Source organism: Protobothrops mucrosquamatus, unplaced genomic scaffold (assembly GCF_001527695.2).
Source record: "Protobothrops mucrosquamatus isolate PMUCROS unplaced genomic scaffold, P.Mucros_1.0 scaffold48, whole genome shotgun sequence".
Lineage (NCBI taxonomy): Eukaryota > Metazoa > Chordata > Lepidosauria > Squamata > Viperidae > Protobothrops > Protobothrops mucrosquamatus.
Window position 1 is genome coordinate 1,690,441 of NW_015386430.1, and position 22,150 is coordinate 1,712,590.

At 38.4% G+C, this 22,150-nt stretch overlaps 1 protein-coding gene across 3 annotated transcripts in view; it reads left to right on the forward strand.

Annotated features, from left to right (window-relative positions):
* FKBP9 (FKBP prolyl isomerase 9) overlaps nt 1-22,150 on the forward strand; it is a 32,990-nt gene that overhangs the window by 5,271 nt on the left and 5,569 nt on the right. For 2 of the 3 annotated variants that reach the window (XM_015811748.1, XM_015811749.1), the window contains exons 1-8: nt 2,630-3,073; nt 4,548-4,693; nt 9,937-10,126; nt 11,341-11,486; nt 12,786-12,975; nt 17,373-17,518; nt 18,910-19,096; nt 20,919-21,064. In XM_015811748.1, coding sequence (XP_015667234.1) covers nt 2,787-3,073; nt 4,548-4,693; nt 9,937-10,126; nt 11,341-11,486; nt 12,786-12,975; nt 17,373-17,518; nt 18,910-19,096; nt 20,919-21,064 — 1,438 coding nt within the window. In that variant the 5' untranslated portion in view covers nt 2,630-2,786. Of the gene's footprint in view, nt 1-2,629; nt 3,074-4,547; nt 4,694-9,936; nt 10,127-11,340; nt 11,487-12,785; nt 12,976-17,372; nt 17,519-18,909; nt 19,097-20,918; nt 21,065-22,150 lie in introns of those variants that run through there. The other variant, XM_015811751.1, reaches the window with a different exon arrangement.

A 22,150-nucleotide genomic window follows, 5' to 3' on the forward strand; every position in this document is an offset into this window, starting at 1 on the left:
ACTGTGGACACTGAGTTTCGAAGTATCCTGCGTTTCCTCTGCCTGTGTTTTTTCAGATGCGTTCCAGTCCAAACCTTTTAATTGTTGACTCATTTTAAGCCCATTGCCTTTGTAAATTTTATATTTACTGTGTTAAACTTCAATTTGTGATGAAGATATGTGCCCAAAGTATCCTCTTCCAATGAGTTCCATGAAAACATAGAATAAATCTATCTAATAAAATAGCAACAGTTGCTGGAGCGGAAGAACAAAACTTGATAATGGCAACAATTGGTTAGTCTTTTTTTGTGACTACAATTCTCAGGACTCCTTGGGGAAAATATTTTACTATACAAAGACATTATACAGTAAGAAGCTTATAGTTTGCTCTTATAAAGAGGTTTTATAAAGATTGGTAAAGTGCCAAGCTTTATATGGAATATATATATATATATTAGGCAATATCTTTATCCTGTTTTAGTTTAAGCTCATGTCAAGTATGCAATGGAGGAATTCAAAAATTCTCTTAGGTTATAGGATATCTTCCTAGTCACCAGAAGTCCAACCTCTATTTTGCTCCTCCTGCCATGTTGTCTCTATATAGTAGTCAGTCCCCTGTATATTTATAGGCAGCCAGAACAGATAATTATAAACTAGCACTACGGCAAATAACTTTCTGTGCACAGCCTGCCCTATACTTACAATTTAAAATGCTCTGAAGATTTTATATAATTTAACTTTTTCCAGAATTTCAAATTCTTTAGGTGATGACCCGTCATTTTAGACATTTTGAGAAAGACATAGTCCTATCAATCTGCATGAAATAAACTCTTTCCATTATGTTTCTTTAACAATGTTTATTAATGCATCAATTTTCCATTAAGGTCTGAGACCAAACTATCATGCCAGCCCTTTTATAAAACACCTCACTGTGCACATATCCTCATTTGCCTATGGTGGCAACACGTCCTCCGTTAGTTATGCATCATTATCAGCCCTTATCCATCCATTTAATCTTGTTTTCCAATTTCTTTGACAGGCTAAAAGCCATTTCCATTTTACACCTTTAAACTGAGCATTTCTTTGGTGATTGTTTTGCTTATTTTTGGGTCAACTAGTACAAATTCAATGTCTAATATTCATGTTGGTGTACAATGGTGTACATATGTTGGAATATCTGTTTGGAAGTAGAAAGTGTTAATTCCCTGATTATCAATTAATGGTTGTTCTTTTTTTTTTTTTAGTTTAAATTGTTTGTTTTTGTATTTTGTTTCTTGGTATATTAGAGTCCCAGTATTCAAGTTGGACATTCAAGATGTCTTGAATAAATATTTTTTTCATTAGGCAACCTAGTTTATTATGTCACATACATGTTGGCATGTATTTTTTTCATGTCACATTGTGTTATATTAAACATGCTTTTCTGTGTATCTTTCAATTTCTGTACTATTTTTGCATTCCCGTATAACTGTCACAACCATTTGTCAGCACAGGTAGTAAACTATTTCTTCTTTAAGAGGTTGGTGTGTTCTACTGAATACAGTATTAATTTATCCAAATATTCTCTAACCTACTTAAGTTTGGTTCAGACTTTCTTCTAGGTAATCTAGATGTAGCTCTTGACTTTTTCAGTTCCTGATTAGTGGGAAAGAAATGGAATTAGTTACTAAATATGTCTTCTTAAACTTTTTTTTCAAGCCTAATAATTTGTCATTAAATTCAGTTATCTTGGAAGGTTTTCACCATTGTAGGAGAAAGAGACAATATTGTCACCAGCAAAACATATTAAGGTATGTTAGGGTAATTAAGGTATTCACCACTGATTTTTATTTCTACCTTGGACCACTTCACCTTTTTGAATGTCTACAATACAGTGCACAATTTGTAGTAAAGTATAACACACATAAACATGCACACACAAACCAATCCATTTGCCTTTTGAAGAAAAAAACACCTTTGAGACATCCCTTAGTAGTTTAGACAAATGGATGAAAACAAGTCCTTCAAAATGCAAAGAAATATAAATCAGTCTAGCAGATAATTTCTAAAAACTGCTTATTGAAGTAAGGATAAAATCAGAAGAAGAGCATAATTATAAAACGTATTAGGCCAAGCTAGATTTCGTTCCTGAGATAAACAACTCTAGCTGTTTACTCAAGATTACAGACTGAACAGAATCTTGTGCATTGGTCTTGGTTGGTTTAGTAAATAAAAAATGACGCAGTAACTGCAATATTCCAAGAAAAAAAAACGGGTTGTTTTTTTTTAAAAGGGGGAAACAATTAGCTCCCGTTTGCTCCCTTGATTTGCTGAGGCTCTTATAGTGGGGCGCGCAATCCAACGAGGAGGGAACGTGCTCCACGCGCTGCCAACACGCGAGCTTTGCTAGCCACTCGGGTCTAGGAATGAGGCGGTGCCACGTAGCGACCCGAGGAATGGAAGCGGTGGGGGGGAGATAGGGATAAACAGCCTATCGGTGGGTCGATCTCCCGCCCTTCAGGTTTGAACCGCCTTTTCGCTTAAGGCAGCTTTGTTTTCGAAGTCGGTGGTTAGGACACATAGATCAAATACCGTAAAGTCACGCTCTAAACTAAACGTTTTTGCAGGAAGGCGGTACTGGCTGGTGGCCAGGCCTTGTTTTTCTATCCCAAGGAAACTTGGCTGCGCCCCTCTTCCCGCGGCCTGGCTCCTCCCTTTGCTAAGCATCGAAGGGGCTGGGAATTCTTCCTCTCCATCCGCGCCCCCACCATCCCCCTCTCCACGTTTGCAGTTTGGGAAGCCGGGATTTCAGCCGAACTTGCTCTTGAATGTTCTCCTCGTTGCGCTCGCTTTTCGCAATGGATATGCCGAGAATGCCGCCGACCCAGAGGCGGCGACACCGTTGCTGCTCGCCCCTGCTCCTTGCGTTGCTAGTTAGTTGCGTAGCATGCCAGGCTCCGCCGGTGCCGGCTGGGGAGACCCACTGGGATGGAAAAGACGTGTTGATCGAGCGCAAGTATGTGCCGGGCAAGTGCCCGCGCACTGTTTTTTCCGGCGACTTCGTACGTTACCATTACCATGGTACTTTGTCCGACGGCAAGAAATTCGATTCCAGGTAGCCCCCCTCTTTCCTTCGCCGGCGTGGCGCTGCGGATGTGTGGGTGGGGGAGGCCAAGTAGAGCGCAAATAGGGGCAGGTCCCTGGATGACTTGACTCCAGAGGAAACTCCAGTTAATGGGCCCGGTTGCAGGAAGATGAGTTCAAGTTATCAGTCTCGGGGAACAGCGCATCCCTTCTATGCAGAATCTCCGTTTCTGGTCTTTGGGAAGCTGGCATTGGAAAGACCATCGCTTTATCAGACGCTGAAAAGTCATTGGAGTCAGAATAGGAAAAGCTTTATGGTAGACATTAATCAGCACAGAGGAAATCGATATGCAGATAGCCAAAGCTGAATTGAGAACATCGAGATAATTAGGGGACGGACACACACACACACACACACACACACACACACACACACGACAACAGAAGCCACCCTTGGAGGGAATGCATACATACCACATCTTAATACAGTAATATTAATCTGATCTGGAAAAGCTGGTAGAAGTGGAGAAGCCATTTCCAAGATTACCATTCAGGGAAAGTGCTGCAGATTGGAGTGGCAAGTGCTAAGGCTGGCAGTGGCTGCATCTGTTTGTCTCAAAAGGTGCTTTTTTTCAAATGGCAACTGGACTTTCTTGATTTTTCTTGAGGATGTTTCACTTCTCATCTTCAGTTCAGACTAACTGGTGGGGAATGAAAGGTTTATACTCTTTGCAGTCAGCCAATTTGTTAACCCTGTAAGAGTAGTTGAACCACCTGGGAGTTAATTTCTCACAAGGTAGGTTAAATTGAAGAAGCTTCTTGAGTGAAATGTCTTCAAGAAAAATCAAAGAAGTTGGAAAAATGCACCTTTTGGGTCAACCAGGATGTTTATTAACTGAGCAGTTCTATGGACATCATGCTGCAGCTGCTTCCTCCAGGGAAAATGATGGAGGTTTTGCTTCAGCTGGATTTGGGGTGTGACCATGTGATCTAAACTTCTTTTTGGAATGGATCTAATATCATGGATTGTATTCCCCCGAGTGATTTATCTTTATAATTTATATGTTATATAAATTATGTTTGTTGGATGTTGTAAGCATCAGATTATGTGATTGTTATTAGGCTGTTCATTGGAATCTGTATGAGATATATAAGAATGTTTAATAGTGTCTTTACTATTTTACAGTCAGAAAGAACAAAAACCACAGAGGAAACAAAAAGTTTTCCAAGAATATGCATGGGATTTAGATGGAACCCAGTGACACTCTTGGACGAAAAAATAATGCTGGAGATAATACTATGCTTTGTAGTGTATCAACTTCTTATAAAGCCTTTAAATTTATATTAAAAAAAAGGCAACTATCAAGAGAAATGTGTACAAAGCATCATGTCATACCTACTCTTAAATCATAAATTGGCTGAACGGAAATAAAAATTAAATTATGTCAGTGAAATGCAATATTTGAATGTTTATTTAACTGACCTAACAATTCACTTTCTTCTAGCTATGACAGGGGCTCTACATTCAATGTTTTTGTGGGGAAAAATCAGCTTATTGCTGGGATGGAGAAGGCTCTGCTTGGTATGTGTGTAAATGAAAGGCGATTTGTAAAGATTCCACCCCATCTTGGATATGGAAATGAAGGAGTTTGTAAGTACAGTTTTCTGTACTTTTTGATGCTAAAATATAATGAGTCAAGACAGATTTATTAAACTGTAGTTAAAATGTAAGGTTTTAAAAATTAATTTAACCTATGGGTTATGGATTTATTGCTGACCAGTGCATCTCATATATCTATAGCTTTGAATATGACAGTATATTTAATTCCCAAACTCTGAATATTCATAATTTCTAAGTTACTAAAGATATATGTGGGTCAAGGATTGAACTAATGATTCCTTCTTGTCTTATGTTCAAAAGCATACATATAATATTTAAATAGCCTAGAGCAGTGGTTCTCAACCTGAGGGTCGGGACCCCATTTGGGGTCGATCGACCATTTCACGGGGGTCGCCAAGCAAGGCTGTCTGCCATTTTTTTGTCCGCCATTTTTTTCCCCTTTTCCGGCGGGTGCCTTACCTCCCTTGGGCTGGGCCAGCTGGTGGTCAGCCTGCTCCATCTCTGCCGCTTGCCAGCTATGCCTCGGCCAGCGCAGGGGGCGGAACCACACATGCGCGGCGCTCCCGGGCAGGGAAAGTCCTCGACTTACGACCGGTTGGGTAGTCCTCGACTTACGACCGGTTGGGTAGTCCTCGACTTACAACCGGTTTAGTCCTCGACTTACGACCGGTTTAGTCCTCGACTTATGACCGGTTTAGTCCTCGACTTACGACCGGTTGGGGTCGCGGCATTAAAAAGGTTGAGAACCACTGGCCTAGAGAGTCTTATTGATGTTGATCATGCTATGATGCCTTACTGGTTTAATTTTTTGAAAGAAGATATTTAAGTTCTCATTCTTCAACATTCAACATTCTTCTAAGATCATTGAAAGGATTTTGTGAGCATCTCGATCTCTTTAAGAATAAAAGGAAGTAGTTTTGCTATATTTGTGCAAATAATGCACAATAGTTCTTAATGTTGCGCTATTCTTTCATGCAAAAATAGTTTGCACCATGATTAATACAGTATAGCCTTCACCTACTTGCCAGCATGGTAAAGGAATTCTGAGTTGTAAACTGAAGACATCTGAAGAGGCCAGTAGCTGAAAGTTGTTATAGTAGAGTAAGATGCAGCAGCAACCATATTCGCTGCCATGATAGTAGGTCAAAGCAGTCACTAGCCATTTGTGTTTAAACATTACACTTATTTTTTAGTTTAGATAGAGGTTTTTTTGAAATTAAAATGGGTGACACATGTCATTATTACTTTGGGCTGCTGATTATGCTCTTGTTTCATCTTTTAATCATTTCTCCTATAACTCACCAGGAGTTTCCACAGGGAACAGGTCAGAAATGATATGTGACTGAAAAATGTCTCTTTAATAAAGGTCATGCGTGCAATGCATCTAAAAAAAAGTGGAGCTTCAATCAGATAGTCATGGTCACATGATGTTTTGAAAAACGTCACCAAATTAAAACTTCACTGATCTAAAGAGTCATTTTTTTTAATATCTTGCATAGTTTGAAAAACAGCCTTTCATAATTTTATCTTTGTTGTGACAGGAATTGGTGGAGAGTTTGATTTGTTTCTTAAATCTGCACTCAAGAACTAACCCAAATCTGGAAGTACAGGTAGTCTTTGACTTATGACCATAATTGAGTCCAAAATTTCTGTTGCTAAGCAGGAAAGTTGTTAACTGAATTTTGTCCCATTTTACAACCTTTTTTGCCACAGTTTTTAAGTTGAATCATTGCACTTGTTAAGTTAGTAGTACAGTTGTTAAGTGAATCTGGCTTCCCCATTGACTTTGCTTATCAGAAAGTCACAAAAAGTGATCACATGTCTCTGAATAATAAGTATGAGTCAATTGCCAAGCATCCGAATTTTGATTATGTGACCATGGGGATGCTGCAACTGTTGTGTGAAAACGATCATAAATCACTTTTTTCAGTGCCGTTGTAACTTTAGACACTTACTAAACAAACTGTTGTAGGTTGAGGACTACCTGTATCTTTCAAGTTAGAAGCTTTAGTTTTCTTGAAAATATTGGGGGAAAAAAACTGTATAGCTAAATGTTTTCTTTCTTCATTGCTTTCATGCATGATAATGTTTTAAGATCTTGAGAACAAAGTTTATATAAGTTTTAAGTATCTAAATCAAACATACAAATAGTACATGTATACTTTTCCTTGGGCCTGTTATAAATACATTAAACAAACAAATGGAATCAAAAGGTAGGCTTGTACTAATTTTTTTCAGGACTGTTAATATGTATCCTATAATTTCTCAAAGTAAGTTTTGTTTGAGCGTATGTGGCAGTGTCTTACATTGCTGTCCATCAGCAGGAAATGTAAAAATAAATTCTATAAAGAATAGCAGCCCACTGCGAAAATGGACTTAAAATAGTTTCTGTCCATTTCTGAATTATATTTTGGTTTTTCCCATTCTAACTCACTCTATGGTTTGCCTGTTTTATAGCATCTTGTGATAGCCAACTTTTGTAGTCTGTGTAGTCTGTGACTGATGTCTTAGTATAGTGTTTCTTAAACTTTTTATCTTCCTACTATAAAAATGTATGGTGAACCCCCAAAGAGATTTTGTTTATATGTATTATATTTATTGGTATTTGCCACGCTAAAAATTAAAATTGATGTATTGACTTTTGCTACTGGTTCTCATGATTGTTTGATGGGAATTTTAATATTGTATTATTTTTAACATATGTTGGCAAATATTTTGATTATGCAAACCTTTGAGAGGTCTTGGGGAACCCCCAGGAGTCCTAGGACCACATTTTAAGAAACAATATCTTAGTATAAATTGTGTAAGTTGTGTACATTGTGTTGTATTAATATAGTCATAGTTAGAATTGATCTCTTGACCTCTTTAAAAAAATAATTCATTGCATTAGCCTAATGTAGGAGTGTCAAACTCGATTTCATTGAGGGCCGCATGAGGGTTGTGGTTGACCTCAGGTGGGCGTGGCCAGGGGATGGCCTGGGCGGGGCTGGGCGGATCCATTGGCTCCAGTGGAAGAAGGTGAGACCAGGAGGAGCACCATACTCATGTCCACCAGAGGAGCCTTGCTGTCCCTCTCAGGCCACACAGAAGACCCCCAAAGATGCAGGCTACCCGGGGTCCTGGGCAGTGGAGGGTGACTACCCAGTCCAGCCTTCCCCAAGGGAGTGCCTGGCTGCGCTTACCTCCTCCTCAAGGCTGCTGCTGATTGGCTTACTCTCCTTGGCCGAGTTGCTCATAGTGTGTGCGGGAGGGCAAAGTGTGCAGGTCAGAAGGAGGCCTACTTCCTCTCCATGCGAGGAGACCTGGCTTTGTAACCAAAGCATCCTCAGTGATAGGATGGGAGATCACCAGGAGAGGACAAGGGGATGGCGAAAGGGCAGCAGGACTGCTCGTGGCCAAGTGTTAAGGCAGGACTTCCCTCAGACCCTTCCTCCCTCTCATTATAATCTACCTACCTACCTACCTTCCTTTCCCTTCCCTTCCTTTCCCCCTTTTCTTTTTTCCTTCCCTCTTCATTTTCCTTCTTCCTTCTCCTCTTTTCTTCTTTTTCCTTCTTGCTCTCTTTCCCTCTTTTCTTCTTTTTCTTTGTCTTCTTTCCTGTTCATTCTTGGATGCTCAAAAGCAAAAGGAGAAACATTTCTTGATGCCTCATTGCCTTGTGATCAAATGCTGCTTTTGCTAGTAGTTTGTGGCCACTTAGATGACTGAGAACAATCCAGGCCCAGTTTATCCCATGCTTGCATTTAGTGGGGGCATCCATAGACAACAATATAGCAAAACTGTCAAAATGGTGGCTGTGATAGTTGATCAGAGCTCCTCTGTTTTTTAAGTGCAACAGTTTTAGCATTTAGGAACAGAGGTAAGTTAGTTGCTTTTCTATTAATACATAATCCTTAAAAGGGCTCTCCTGTAAGGACCCTGCCATGGCCTAATTCAGACTAGAAATATAACAAAGGAAAATGTTTTTCCCCACTCTGCTTTTTCCTGTTTTCCCCACTGGAAATGGCTGTTTGCAACACACGAGGGGATACTTTCCAAAGAGTTCACAATTTAGGAATATCAGTGTTAACTTGGATTGCCAACAAAGTCCTGTCTGTGACAAAACAGAACATAAAATTGTTTTTTCCTTTGAGCCCAAGTCTCAATGGATCTAGGATTGAAGCAGAACTGCGTGAATTGGGGTTTCTCCAAACAAGTTGCCTCTCCTCCCTCCCTCCCTCCCTCCCTCCCTCCCTTCCTTCTTTCCTTCCTTCCTTCCTTCCTCTTTCCTTCCTTCCCTCCTTCACTGTCTCCCTCCTCCTCATTTCCATCTCCTTCCTTCCCAGCTTCACATTCTCATCTCTTTCCTTCCTCTGCACTCAGGAAGGAACAATGGGAGGGGGAGAGATTGCCAGCGCTGCTAGTGGCCATGCTGCCGCCGGCCGTCGCTATCCCACGCGGGCAGGCAGGGCCAGTCATGGTGAAAGGGAAGCCTCGTGGCTACAAGGCTAGGGCCATGGAAGTGCTGGTTGGGGTGTGTGTGGCACTGATCTACAACCTGGTAGCGTCCATCAAAGCAAGAACGTGCTCAGCCTTAAATCCATGGGGCAGCCCTGGAACCAGCGAGGAGCTGCCCCGCCACCTCTGCTCTGCCCAGGTGTGCGCATAAGAGGCAGCGAGTGCTGGCATCCTGGGGGAAGTCAGTCTGTGGGCAAGATGATCAGCAGGGACTCTGGACTCCGCCTGCTTGCTGCCTCCTGCATGCGTGCCTAGGGGGCGGGGTGGGGACAGCCCCTCGCTGGTTTCAGGGCTGCCCCATGGATCTAAGGCTGAGGGTGTCCTGGCTTTGATGGCTGGCACCAGGTTGTAGATCAGCGCTTGGTCGGCCTGGACTGGGCCAAGGTGCCGTGGGCCGGTCCTTTGCTGTTTTCAGGGCAGCTCTCTGGGCCAGATGTAACCACACGGCGGGGCGGATTTGGCCCATGGGTCTTGTGTTTGACATGTCTGACCTAATGGATGGATGTTAGATTATTAAAAATATTAGGTTACTGTAATGTAATTTTTCAGAAATGAAATTGTATTATGATTTATCCTTTGTTAAAATATGATAACTGATATATTTGTTGTATTGTGCATAAATTTAAAAAAGACTTAGCATTCTCTGTGTTTCTTTGTATTGGTGGTACAAGATGTTGAATACAATAATCAGAAAAAGAGATTTTTTTTTTAAAAAAATACTGGTAGCTGGTAAAGAATTTGATTTAATTCCTTTTTAATATCCTTTGCATCCATAGCCAGTGTAATTCCTGCAAATTCAGTTCTGAATTTTGATGTCCTTCTGGTTGATGTTTGGAATTCTGAAGACCAAGTTGAAATTCAGACATATTACAAGCCAGAAAATTGTTCAAGGACAATTCAGGTGTCTGATTTTATAAGATACCATTATAATGGAACATTTTTGGATGGAACACTATTTGACTCAAGGTAACAATAAAATATTTTGTCTTTTTCATGTGTTGGGGGACATAAACATTGAATGTCATCCAGTCAAATTCAATGTTAAATCCAACTTGGAAACTATTTGGTTTTGTAAATTTCTACTAGAATAAAGTCAATGTTTTAATTTTCAGTGATCTGTTAAATAAGTTTAACATTTGCACTGCTTGGATAGAAATTAATTCTACATCTTATTATATTGATTTATACTGTGCTGATTCTTGCTGATGATATTTATGTATTACTTAAATTTTAACAGTGATCTACAGTTTTAAAATAATATAAGATCAAAATGCTGGGATATTGAAAACCCCTCATTATCAAGTTTAGTCTTATTTGGTTTGGTGATCTTTATAGTCTCCTTTTTCTATTGTTTGTCTTTTTTTCCCCTCTCTCACAAATTCTACTACTAACAATAGCTAAATACTATAAAGGACTGATAAAAGGAAGAATTTATGAAAAGTTCAGAGGTTTTTATTTGATGATAGAAAGATACATATACATAACACATGTTTGCAACTCCTGAAACCAAATGTGTATTTCTAGATTTCACACTGCAGCTATGGAGGGCTGTTATATGAATCTGGACAAAGGTATAGTGACTTTAAGCATTTGGAGACAGTGGTACATTGGTACCTCCACATAGTCTGATGCATCTTTCTGCCTTAAGATCTAAAGCATGGCACATATTTATTATTTATTCAGTGCATAATTAAAAGTGTTGACTTCTCTGCCATCCATGAAACTCTTTTTCATGATGTATTGACTTTTCTGCCATCCATGACACTTGGATTAGACCTTTAATGGCTACTTGTCAGTGCTCTGTGTAGTCTTCTGAATTATAGCACACATTAAATATCAGCTGGGAGCAAAAGTGGATGTGCCCTTCTACCCAGATTTATCAGAGTTCCCAATGCACCACTTTACATAATATACTAAAATGCTGTGTCCTTGATCTGACCTACCAGGCACATTATATTTAACAATATTTCCCAAGACTCCTGATGAAGACAGGTGTTTCTTCACCACGGATAGCTGTAGTGAACATAAAATGTGTGTGTGTGTGTGCGCGTGCGCACATATGTATGTGTGTATTGAGAACAAGTCAAATCCACATCCTCTTATTTTGTTATATTTAATCCTCTTGTTTCTCTCTGAATTAAAATGATCTGGAATTCACTGGAATTTATTTATATCTTCAGTCACAATAGAATGCGAACATATGATACCTATGTAGGAATTGGGTGGTTAATCCCTGGAATGGACAAAGGTCTTCTTGGAATGTGTGTAGGAGAAAAGCGCATAATCACAGTACCACCCTTCTTGGCATATGGAGAAGATGGAGATGGTAAATTATTTTGCTATTTTACAGAGAAATCAGTAGGATTTTTAATGTATTTTGACTAATCTGAAAGTTTACTCATTCCTAATGGACATTCTAATACAAATAATTGTTATAATTGAACAGCATAAATTTTATGTGTTGTTAATTTTATTAATTTATTTGGCTGCCCATCTGACCAAAAATTATTGTGGTTGGCTACTTGTATTAATTAATTTATATGGCTGCCCATCTGACCAAATATTCTCCATAAAACTCCATAAAAACAATGTGTAAGTAAAATCAATCATATATAGTACATATATAAAAATTAATATTAAAAACTAAATATTAAAATTAAAATATGCAAAATCCATTGAAAGAATATTTAACTCAATAGTGGAGCATATAAAATTTATTTTCTTTTCTTCCTCCTCTTCCTTCTCCTTCATCTCAATCCTCCTTTTCCTCCTTTATTATATGATTTGTAGTATTTTAACATGATTCTTTCTGTAATATTGCATATGGTGTTGAAGTAATTTATGAAATTTAATAAACATCTTATTTTTGTTTATCTATTTTTAAAGAATAACATTGTTTTTCCATGTTACAAGGAAGGGGAGGAAGAATAAAAAAGCTTCCCCAAGAAGGGGCTAAAAAAAATAACAGCAGACTCTAGAAGCTGACTCACCCATTATTTTATCACAAATCAAATTTATCTGCATGTGAATTGAATATGTTCCAACAAAACCAGATTTTTAATTTAAAATGAAATTGATACCACAGAAACAGGAAAACTCAGAAGCCTAATTATATTATTACCTTTAAATAATAAATATAAATAAATGTTAAGTTTAAACAATGTGACATTCTTTAAACTTTGATATACATCTTGTCTCCAAGAAAGAAAATTGAAACAGAGATGGGCTACTCCATTTCATTTGGAGGTTTTCATGTAGGTTAGCAAAGCCTTTACCTACTCAAGAATATTTGAATCATTGAAAACAGCAGAATAAGTTCTAAAAGTTCCACAATATATAGCAGACATGTCAAACTCGCGATGTCACGTGATGTCGCGCAACGTATCGGGACAGTTTTGCATTGCCAGCAATGGGGTGGGCGCGGCTTCTGGATGATGCGTCTGCAGGCCGGCAGTTTGACACCCCTGATATATAGGAAATCAAAACGGGATATATGCCAGCTTTATTCCTTCCAATAGTGAACATTATCCAAATAGCCTCAAACTGATATCAAAATAAGGTATAATAAATGTTTGCAAATGTTCAAAAATTCAGCTTGTTTATTTTCTGTATACTTTGTTTACAGGGAAAGAAATACCTGGTCAAGCTTCTCTTGTCTTTGATGTAGCTCTTCTAGATCTACACAATCCTAAAGACAGGATTAATGTAGATAAACTATATGTGCCAAAGTCCTGTGAACGTCAAACCCAAATTGGGGATTTCCTCAGGTATCACTATAATGGTACCCTTCTTGATGGAACATTGTTTGATTCCAGGTAATTAAATAATTAAGCATAAAATCTATTCTGTATATATTCTTAGCAGTCCTTGGCTACTTTTTTCACCTTTGTTAGAAAGCATTTTACATTTCTGGGTATAAATATATTAGTGATTAATAAATAAGTTTGATTATGAGCATCAAGTTGGTATCAATCTTAGCAATTATATAGATGGATTTTTTCCAAGAAATAAACAAATATACCAATAAAATAAATTAAGAATTTCACCCAGATACTTTTGATGGGAGCAACTTTTTCCCCTTAATTTTATTCCTTTAATAAAACCATAAGCAGAGCCTGTAAAATATTAAATATACACATCTAGGAACATCTGCATTTGAACTTCATGCAATTTTATAAGTAAATGGTTCAGTAATTATTAGAATAATATTAGCGTATAAAATTTTGCATTTTCTATTTGCTGAATTAATGAGAGAAAAATATGTGTGATAAGTGTAATGTAAAATAAGTGTCAGGACACTCATTTTCTTAATCCAAAGGTCATACTTGTCCTCTGAGTTATGTTCCATTGCAGTGCAAGTAGGTAAAGCCTATCAAAATATGTATGGAGCAAGAATAAAAAGCAATTTAGATCTCATTATATTAAAGTACCGTATGTTAAATTAACTAAAAGCTGCCTGCCTGCCTGCCTATCTGTCTATCATCAATTCCCTTCTCACCCTTACGCGTGGTCTGTGTCTTTCTCGATCTTGGATCTTCTACCAGAGGCCAGGGAGCTTGAGGGTTCTGCACAGTATCTTAGCTGTTCCTAGCACCGTATTCTTTTCTCTTTTGGACAGAAAGCCCTGATGTTCTACCCAGGATTTGTTGGAGCCACCCAGCCTAGGAGACACAGCACCAAAGTGCTCCTACTATCACTGGGACCATTTTGGCCTTAATTTTCCACATCCTCTCCAGTTCCTCTTTCAGGCCCTGGTACTTTTCCTGTTTCCCATATTTCTTCCTCCTGATGTTACTGTCACTTGGCACAACCACTGTTTTTTGTTGTCTTTGTCTAATATCACAATGTTTGGTTGATTGGCCAATGCTTGCCTCTCTGGCTGGCTCTGGAAATCCTACAGGCTTTTAGACCTCTTATTTTCCACAGCCTTCTGTAGGATCTCCCATCTAGATTTAGGAGGGTTTAGCCCATATTTGTACAGATGTTACTGTACACAATGCCAGCTACTTAGTTGTTCCATTCAGTATATGCTGTTCATGTCTGCATCTTACATCTTTTCATTACATGTGAATTGTCTCTAAGTTTTCTTTGCATAATCTGCACCTAGGGTTCTGCTTCTGTGGATCTGGTGCTTAGTGCCTGTTTTTGTGCTGCTGTGATCAGTGCCTTAGTGCTGTCTTTTAGTCCAGCCCTTTCCAGCCACTTATAGGATTTCCCAGTGTTTTCCATCTAGTTTTCTGTCAAAATACATCCCATGTAGGGTCTTGTCTTGCCATGGCACTTCCTTTGCTTGATCTTCTTCCCACATCTGCAATTACCTCAGGCATTCTCTCAGCAACTCATATTAGGGTGCCATATTGATATACTGTTGGATGCTATGAGTTTCATCATGACTGTGACTTTGACACTCATCAAACCCTGACTGCCCTCTTTCCATCTGATGTACTGTTTCTGGGTGTTGGACTTGGGATGGAAACCTCTGTACATTGTGATGAGCTTTTCAGTCTTTACACGGGCAACTTCCCTATTCTTCTTTGGCCCATTTATTATACCTGCCAATTATCTGATGACTGGCAGGGTATAGGTATTGATGATGTGGATCTTGTCCTTACCAATGAGCTGGCTCTTCAAGATCTGTCTGATCATTTGATGATATTTATATGTTGGCGTCTTCCTTGCCTCCTTGTGATGGTTTCCATGTGACTGTGGGATACCAAAGTACTTGAAACTGGTCTGTATGTCTACTACCTCCTGGTATTTCCTCCCCACCAGTCCTAATTATCTTTCCTCTCTTGATTACCATCCAGTTACACTCACAACTATTCTGAATGCTATCCAGTGTCCTCACTCTAGATCTATGTCAGGTGGATCAGCAAGTTGATATCATGTTCATTCTTTGAATATAGCTTGATATCATTCATGTAGAGAAGGTGGCTAATGGTAATTCCACTCTTGAACTTGTACCCATATCCAGTCTTTGTCATTTCCTACACAAACACATGCACACACACACACTATGCCCATACAGTGAGGGGAAAAAATATTTGATCTCCTGCTGATTTTGTACATCTGCCCACTGACAAATGATCAGTCTTATAATTTTAATGGTAGGTTTATTTTAACAGTGAGAGACAGAACAACAACAACAACAACAACAAAATCCAGAAAAACAAAAAAGTTATAAATTGATTTGCATTTTAATGAGTGTAATAAGTATTTGACCCCGTCTCAAAACATGATTTAGTTCTTGGTGGCAAAATCCTTGTTGGCAATCACAGAGGTACAAAATCAGCAGGAAATCAAATAATTTTTTCTCCTCACTATATGTCCCCTCTATATCAGGGGTCCCCAACTTCTGGTTCTTAGCCTGGTCCCAGTCCATGGCCCGTTGGGAATCGGTCCGTACAAGTGGCAGATGAGTGCACAAAACTCCATTTGTGCAAGTGGTGGGTGCACACGTAAAACCATCCCCTCCCCCCATCATCACTGTTGTTGCTGGTCTGCGGAACCAGAAAGGTTGGGGACTGCTGCCCTATATATTGGTCACTAATTTGAATTCAGTCCATATTGTTCAGGATTCCTTTATTCTTGTGCTTGTCTCTCCTTATACCATGAACTTTTAAATCCCTCTCTATTCCTACTGTAGTCTTACTGTACTCCATGTTATGAAAGATAAAAGTTTCCTCTGTCTAATCATGCTTGACTCTAAGAGGGCTCATCCCCATAGCCAACGTTGTCCAAAGATGTTTCTGTGGTCATTGGCCAGCCTGATTGTACACCAAGGGGCATGGAATGCTGTCACCTTCCCACCAAAGTGGTACCTATTTTTCTACTCACATTTACATGCTTTCAAATAGTTAGGTGGGCTAGAGCTGGGGTAAGTAACAAGAGCTCACCCCTGGCACTCAGGTCTTGAACTGGGCTGTCAGTTTTCCAGCTGACAAGGTCAGCATCTTTAACTGCTGAGTCACTGTGCCCCACATTCCTATTATACTCTTGATACACCAACTCTCACTTCCATATGGGCAGAATTACCCTCTCTTGTACACAGCTATTTTCTCTGATTGCAATTACTTTTTTTCCTATCAAAGACAACTAACTTTCATACATTAGTTCTCTGTTCCATGTTCCTTCAGAAAATTTGTATCAAACATTTTGCAGATCAGTCTGGTTTTCAGTTAATGTTATGACAGATGTGCATACAAACATGTACATTTATATTCCTAACTAACACACATGTAATACTACTATATTCTTTAAATATGTATACACTGCTGTATTAAACAACAGGGAGACATCACACATACTCGTGAGAATTAGTTATCCCATATTCAAAAATAAACAACTTGATACTAGTTGTGTCCGTGACCCATACACTAATCAGATAGAAACCAAGTTTTCCACCCAAAAGAAGGGTACATCTAATCCATTGCGCTTGGGCAAAAGATAGAAATTGAATCTTGATTTCACTATAAATAGAGCTTACATTTCATATTCAGCAATTACTGAAATTCTTTTTAATGGCTTCCTAGCTTTTTCAGAAACTCTGGAAGTCTTATTTTTAATTCTTATATTGGTAGTCCTCAACTTACAACCATTCATTTAATGACTATTTGAAGTTACAACAGCACTGAGAAAAAAAGTTACTTATAATTGGTCCTCACAGTTATGACCATCACAGCATCTCCACAGTCGTAATCAAAATTTGTTCACTTGGCAACCAGCATGTACTTAACAATAGTTGCAGCATCCTGGAGTCATATGATTTGTGTCCTTCTCAGCTGGCTTCCCACAAGCAAAGTCATTGGGGGAAACTGAGTTTGCTTAATGATCATGTGATTCACTTAATAGCTGCAATGCTTTGCTTAACAACTGTGGCAAAAAGACCCTAAAGGATAATAACATAAACTTAAGGCTTTGAAAATCAAGGTTTTTTTTAGTTTGCTGTATTGTGGCCGCAACCCATCACTGCTCAATATGCTCCTGGCTGAGGTTATTCTAGTAAAACTATTTTACAAGCAAATGCTCCATTAGCTGAATAAGCTTTTCTAGTTTAACAGGTGGGGTGATGGTAGTGTGTACATGGAATATACATACACTAAATTATATATAGATTACATCTATATTTTTTCTGTATTTGCCATCATACTCAGTAAATTGTAAATGTGGTACAATTGATAGTAACTGCAGTAAAGCAATGTATCTTCTGTAGTTACTCACGAAATCGAACCTATGACACCTACATTGGCAAAGGTTATGTGATTGCTGGGATAGATGAAGGTTTGCTTGGAGCATGTGTTGGAGAGAAAAGGAGAATAATAATACCACCTCATCTTGGATATGGAGAAGAGGGAAGAGGTGAGTATAAGTTTTATTTCAGGTGCTTTCTTAAGTACTAATGTCCTGCAGCTCAGTTACTATTTTAGTATATTTAGTATATATAGTATATAGATTTAAGCATGTGTTCCAGGATCAAAGAGTGATAAAGTCAATGCACCTGACTCCTGCACTCCATGTGAGATTTGTACCAAATTTATAGTGAATTCTGCTATTACAAATGGTAGAATAGGGATCAGTAGATGTTATCAGTGAATCATGGCTTATTTGATAGTACTTGCTTGAAGAACATTTTCTCCTACCTACAACATATCCAGAATTAGATATGTAATTGAAAGAATTAGTAACACATTTTCCCCCCACAAAAGTTTAGTGACAGTTACTACAGTTAGTGAGCTCCCTAGGCAAATCTTTTTTTTTTTTGGTTTGGTTTTGTAGATGCTAACAATAGTTCTACCTTTGGAGATAATGGATGCCTTTTTCAAGTTATCTGGAAACAATCCTGTTATTATGTTTTGTCACTTAACATTAGCCAGACACAAAAGGAGCTTTCTACATCTTTGGAATGATTAGATAAAATCATTATATTAATATAAAAGATCCTATATTAGACATGCAAAAGGGGTGATGTTTTTCTCAATGGGGAAGAACAGAAAAGGGAAGACACGTTGGGATCTTTGCATACCAATACTTTTAATACCAATGACTGGATGAGCATTGGGTGTGGAGTCTTCATTCAGCAGTTCCAAGAAGATTCCACACCTATTTGCACCACTCTAGTTGCACCTTGAGGATACAGATAAACCTCCAAGTGGCCTCAGTGACTCACTAAAAGAATGCAAATGACCAGCTGTCTGCAAGGAATATAAATCCTTCCATTCCCCACCGTTCAGTCAAAGCCGAAGGTGCTTCTTGGATGAGAAGCGAAATATCTTCAAAGAAAAACAAGTACGGTTGCCTCTTGAAAAAGCACCTTTGTGACAATGAGTGAGAATCCATACTTTCTGTTGGAAATGCAGAAGCAACCCAAACTCACTCCAAGTGATTTTTCCTAAAGCCCAACACTTTCACTAATTTTTAGCTGCAAATTCACCCAATAAAAAAATACAATTTCACTAGGTTTCTAAGCTTGCTTATTTTTCTTCAGTACATTCGCACTTCCAAAATGGGTAACCATGGTAATCTCCCCAAATATAATGATTGTGGAAGTACATATATTTTTTTGCAGTTGGAAAAGGACAAAATGGCACAAACATTAGCATAATTCAGGATAGCCTTTGCAGATGCTTTGACCACACCTTTATTTTCACAGTATCAATTTTCAATAGATGATTTTGTTGTTTACAAGGTGTAAAATGAATAAGAGAAGAAAGGTGAACAGCCTATTACTATGTGCTTGCTTGATATTGTAGGAAACATCCCAGGATCAGCTGTGTTGGTATTTGAAGTTCATGTGATAGATTTTCACAACCCTTCAGATTCGGTTGCTGTTACAGCCTATTACAAACCTACTAACTGTTCAGTGCTAAGCAAGAAAGGCGATTACTTGAAGTATCATTACAATGCTTCTCTCCTAGATGGCACTTTATTAGACTCAACGTAAGTATATCATCTGGCCATAAATAATTCTGCAAGAATGAAAATTTAAAAAAACAGATGTGGCTCAAGACATGATTCCTTTTTTTATTAGCTGTTTGCATTCTTTAATATAACTGAAAGAAGTGTGTGATGTCCTGCATGCAGACAAAAGGTTTATAAATTATGAAAATAAACAATGGAAGTTGTTTTTCTATCTCCAGGCCCTGCTTTTGTTGGTTTTACAAATAACTCAAGGCAACACAGAAAACCAACAGCCTCCCTCTTCCTATTTTCCTCACATCAACAACCCTGTGGATGAATTGGGCTAAGAGAATGATTGGCCCTAGCTTCCCCAGCTGGCTTTCATGACAGCAGGACTAGGACTTATGTTCTCCAGCTTTCTAGCCTGGTGCCTTAACCACTAAGGATGCCCAGTGGTATCATGGTGCCTTCAGATTCTTTGCTTCATATCAGCTGGCTTGCCCTACTTCACCTAATATAGAACAGAACAGAATATTCTTTATTGGCCAAATGTGATTGGATACACAAGGAATACATACAAACAACAAAGTGATAAATCATTAGATACTAATGACAAAGTGATAAATCATAGGATACCAATAGGAGAAAGTAATAAGAAAAATGAGACTGATAATAGCAATACATGTTTAGATATCTTTAGGCATAACACAGCACTATGGGAATTATGTGTTTAGCAGAGTGATGGCTTGGGGAAAAAACTGTCTTTGTGTCTAGTTGTTTTGGCATGCAGTACCCTATAGTGGCATCCTGAGGGGATGAGTTGAAACAGTTTATGTCCAGGATGTGAGGGGGTCTATAGATATTTTCTCAGCATTCTTTCTGATTTGTGCAGTATACAGATCCTCAATGGAAGGCAGGCTGGTTCAATAGTTTTTTCTCCAGACCTAACTATCTGTTGAAGTCTGTATCTGTCCTGTTTGGGTGCTGTGCTAAACTAGACAGTTTATAGAAATAAAAATGACAGATTCGATAATTCCTCTGTAGAACGTTACCAGCAGTCTGAGCTTTCTGAGTTGGCGCAGGAAATGGTGCTTTTTAAATAATGGTTGTAATGTTAGGTGTCCATTTGAAGTCCTGGGAGATTATAGAACCCAGATATTTGAAGGTCTCTATTGTTGATACTGTGTTGCCTAATGTAAGCCAGTGGTCCCCAACCTTGTGGCGTGGCGGCCTGGCTGGGAGGAAGAGGGGAACTGCACCATGTGAGCGGTGGCAGGCGCGCGTGCATGCACAACTCCACTCAAGAGAGAAGCCTTTGTGCATGCCGGCCCCCCACCCATGTGGCCTGATTGAGAATAGGCCATGGCCTGGCCTATTCTACCACCTAAGAGGTGGTAGAATAATATGTAATATAATATGTTGAATGCTAAACAAAAATGTGAAGCTGGGCTTCAACTATTCCCATGAATTTTCTTAGGAGATGAAAATGATAGTTGCAAACCAGTGCTACATATTGTTCTGTGCCAGCATGCTAAGATAAAGTATAGTAGGCATAGCAAAAAACATGTTTAGGAGGTGGAATGTTATTGTAAAATGGGGTTTTGCAATAGTTTTGTGGTTTAACATTGTATGAATAGATAGATTTTCCATTTCAATCTAAATATTAGCCCCTAAATGTTAAGGACACCTGAAGACTTGTGCACCCTTAGATCATTAGATTTCTATATAACTCATTTTTCATTGGATTTCTTTGAAACACGCTATCAGTAATAAGATAATGTAGTTCATTGCATGTAAATAGGATGCTAGAAAATTGGACGAGTTGCTCATTATTTTTATGAATCAAAATGTTCTTTTTCAGGGTTAACCTTGGGAAAACATATAATATAGTTCTAGGTTCTGGACAAGTTGTACTGGGGATGGATATGGGTCTTAGAGATATGTGTGTGGGAGAAAAAAGAAGAATTATTATTCCCCCTCATTTTGGTTATGGAGAAGCTGGAGTTGGTGAGTATATAACTTTCAAAGACCTTTAAATACTGAAGTGTACTGAAGTAAAGAAATTAATGTGAGTTGATCCAAATTTCTTCTGAGTTCACCTGAGGTTGTGCAGTCTCTTCTATATGCACTTTGTTAAACTATACTTAAAGATCCATAGGCAGTTCCAATATGATTCATTCCCTTTTTTCTATCTTCTGCTCTCAGTAGAATAAATTTAAATGAATGAATGATATAACAAAATTATTTGGAACTGTATAACAAATAATTTTGAAGAGAGGTCTCATTCATTAAATAAGACTTGAACTTCAATTTAACAAAAATTAGCATAGAAATTATATTGTCCACATGTAGAATTGTCTTATGCATGTTATGTAATGAACCTCTTAGAATGAGCTATGTAGTCTCATGTCATAAAGCAATGAGATAAGCATTGTCAGTGAACAAATAACTTTGCATTAAAATTAAGCCTAAAAATAATCACATTTTTTAGTATTTTCTAGAAAGAAAATAATGACAGCATCCATTATTGACTCAATGGATCTAATTTTTGCATTCTATCATTCTTTGCTGAAATAGTATCTATAGCAGGGCTTTTCAACCTTTTCACCCATTGTACCATTTTTAGGATATGGCAATATCCAAGTACCATCAGTCGCCTAGCAAGGTGTCAAAAACTTGATGACCAAAAAAAAGGAAAAAAGTGATAAAGTACAGGTAGTCCTTGACTTACAACAGTTTGCTTAGTGACTGTTTGAAGTTACAACGGCACTGAAAAAAGTGACTTATGACCATTTTTCACACAAGATCATTTCAGCATTCCCAGAGTCATGTGATTTACATTTGGATGCTTGGCAACTGATTCATATTTATGATGGCTGCAGTGTCTCAAGGTCATGTGACCCCCTTTTGCAACTTTCTGACCAGCAAAGTCAACGGTGAAACCAGATTCACTTAACAACCTTTTATATCAGAGATGTCAAACTCAATTTCATTGAGGGCCACATTAGCATTGTGGTTACCGTGGAGGGAGGGGTTTCCTTCCTTTTTCCCTACCTCCCTGCCTCCCTCCTTCTCATTCCCATTTCCTTCCTT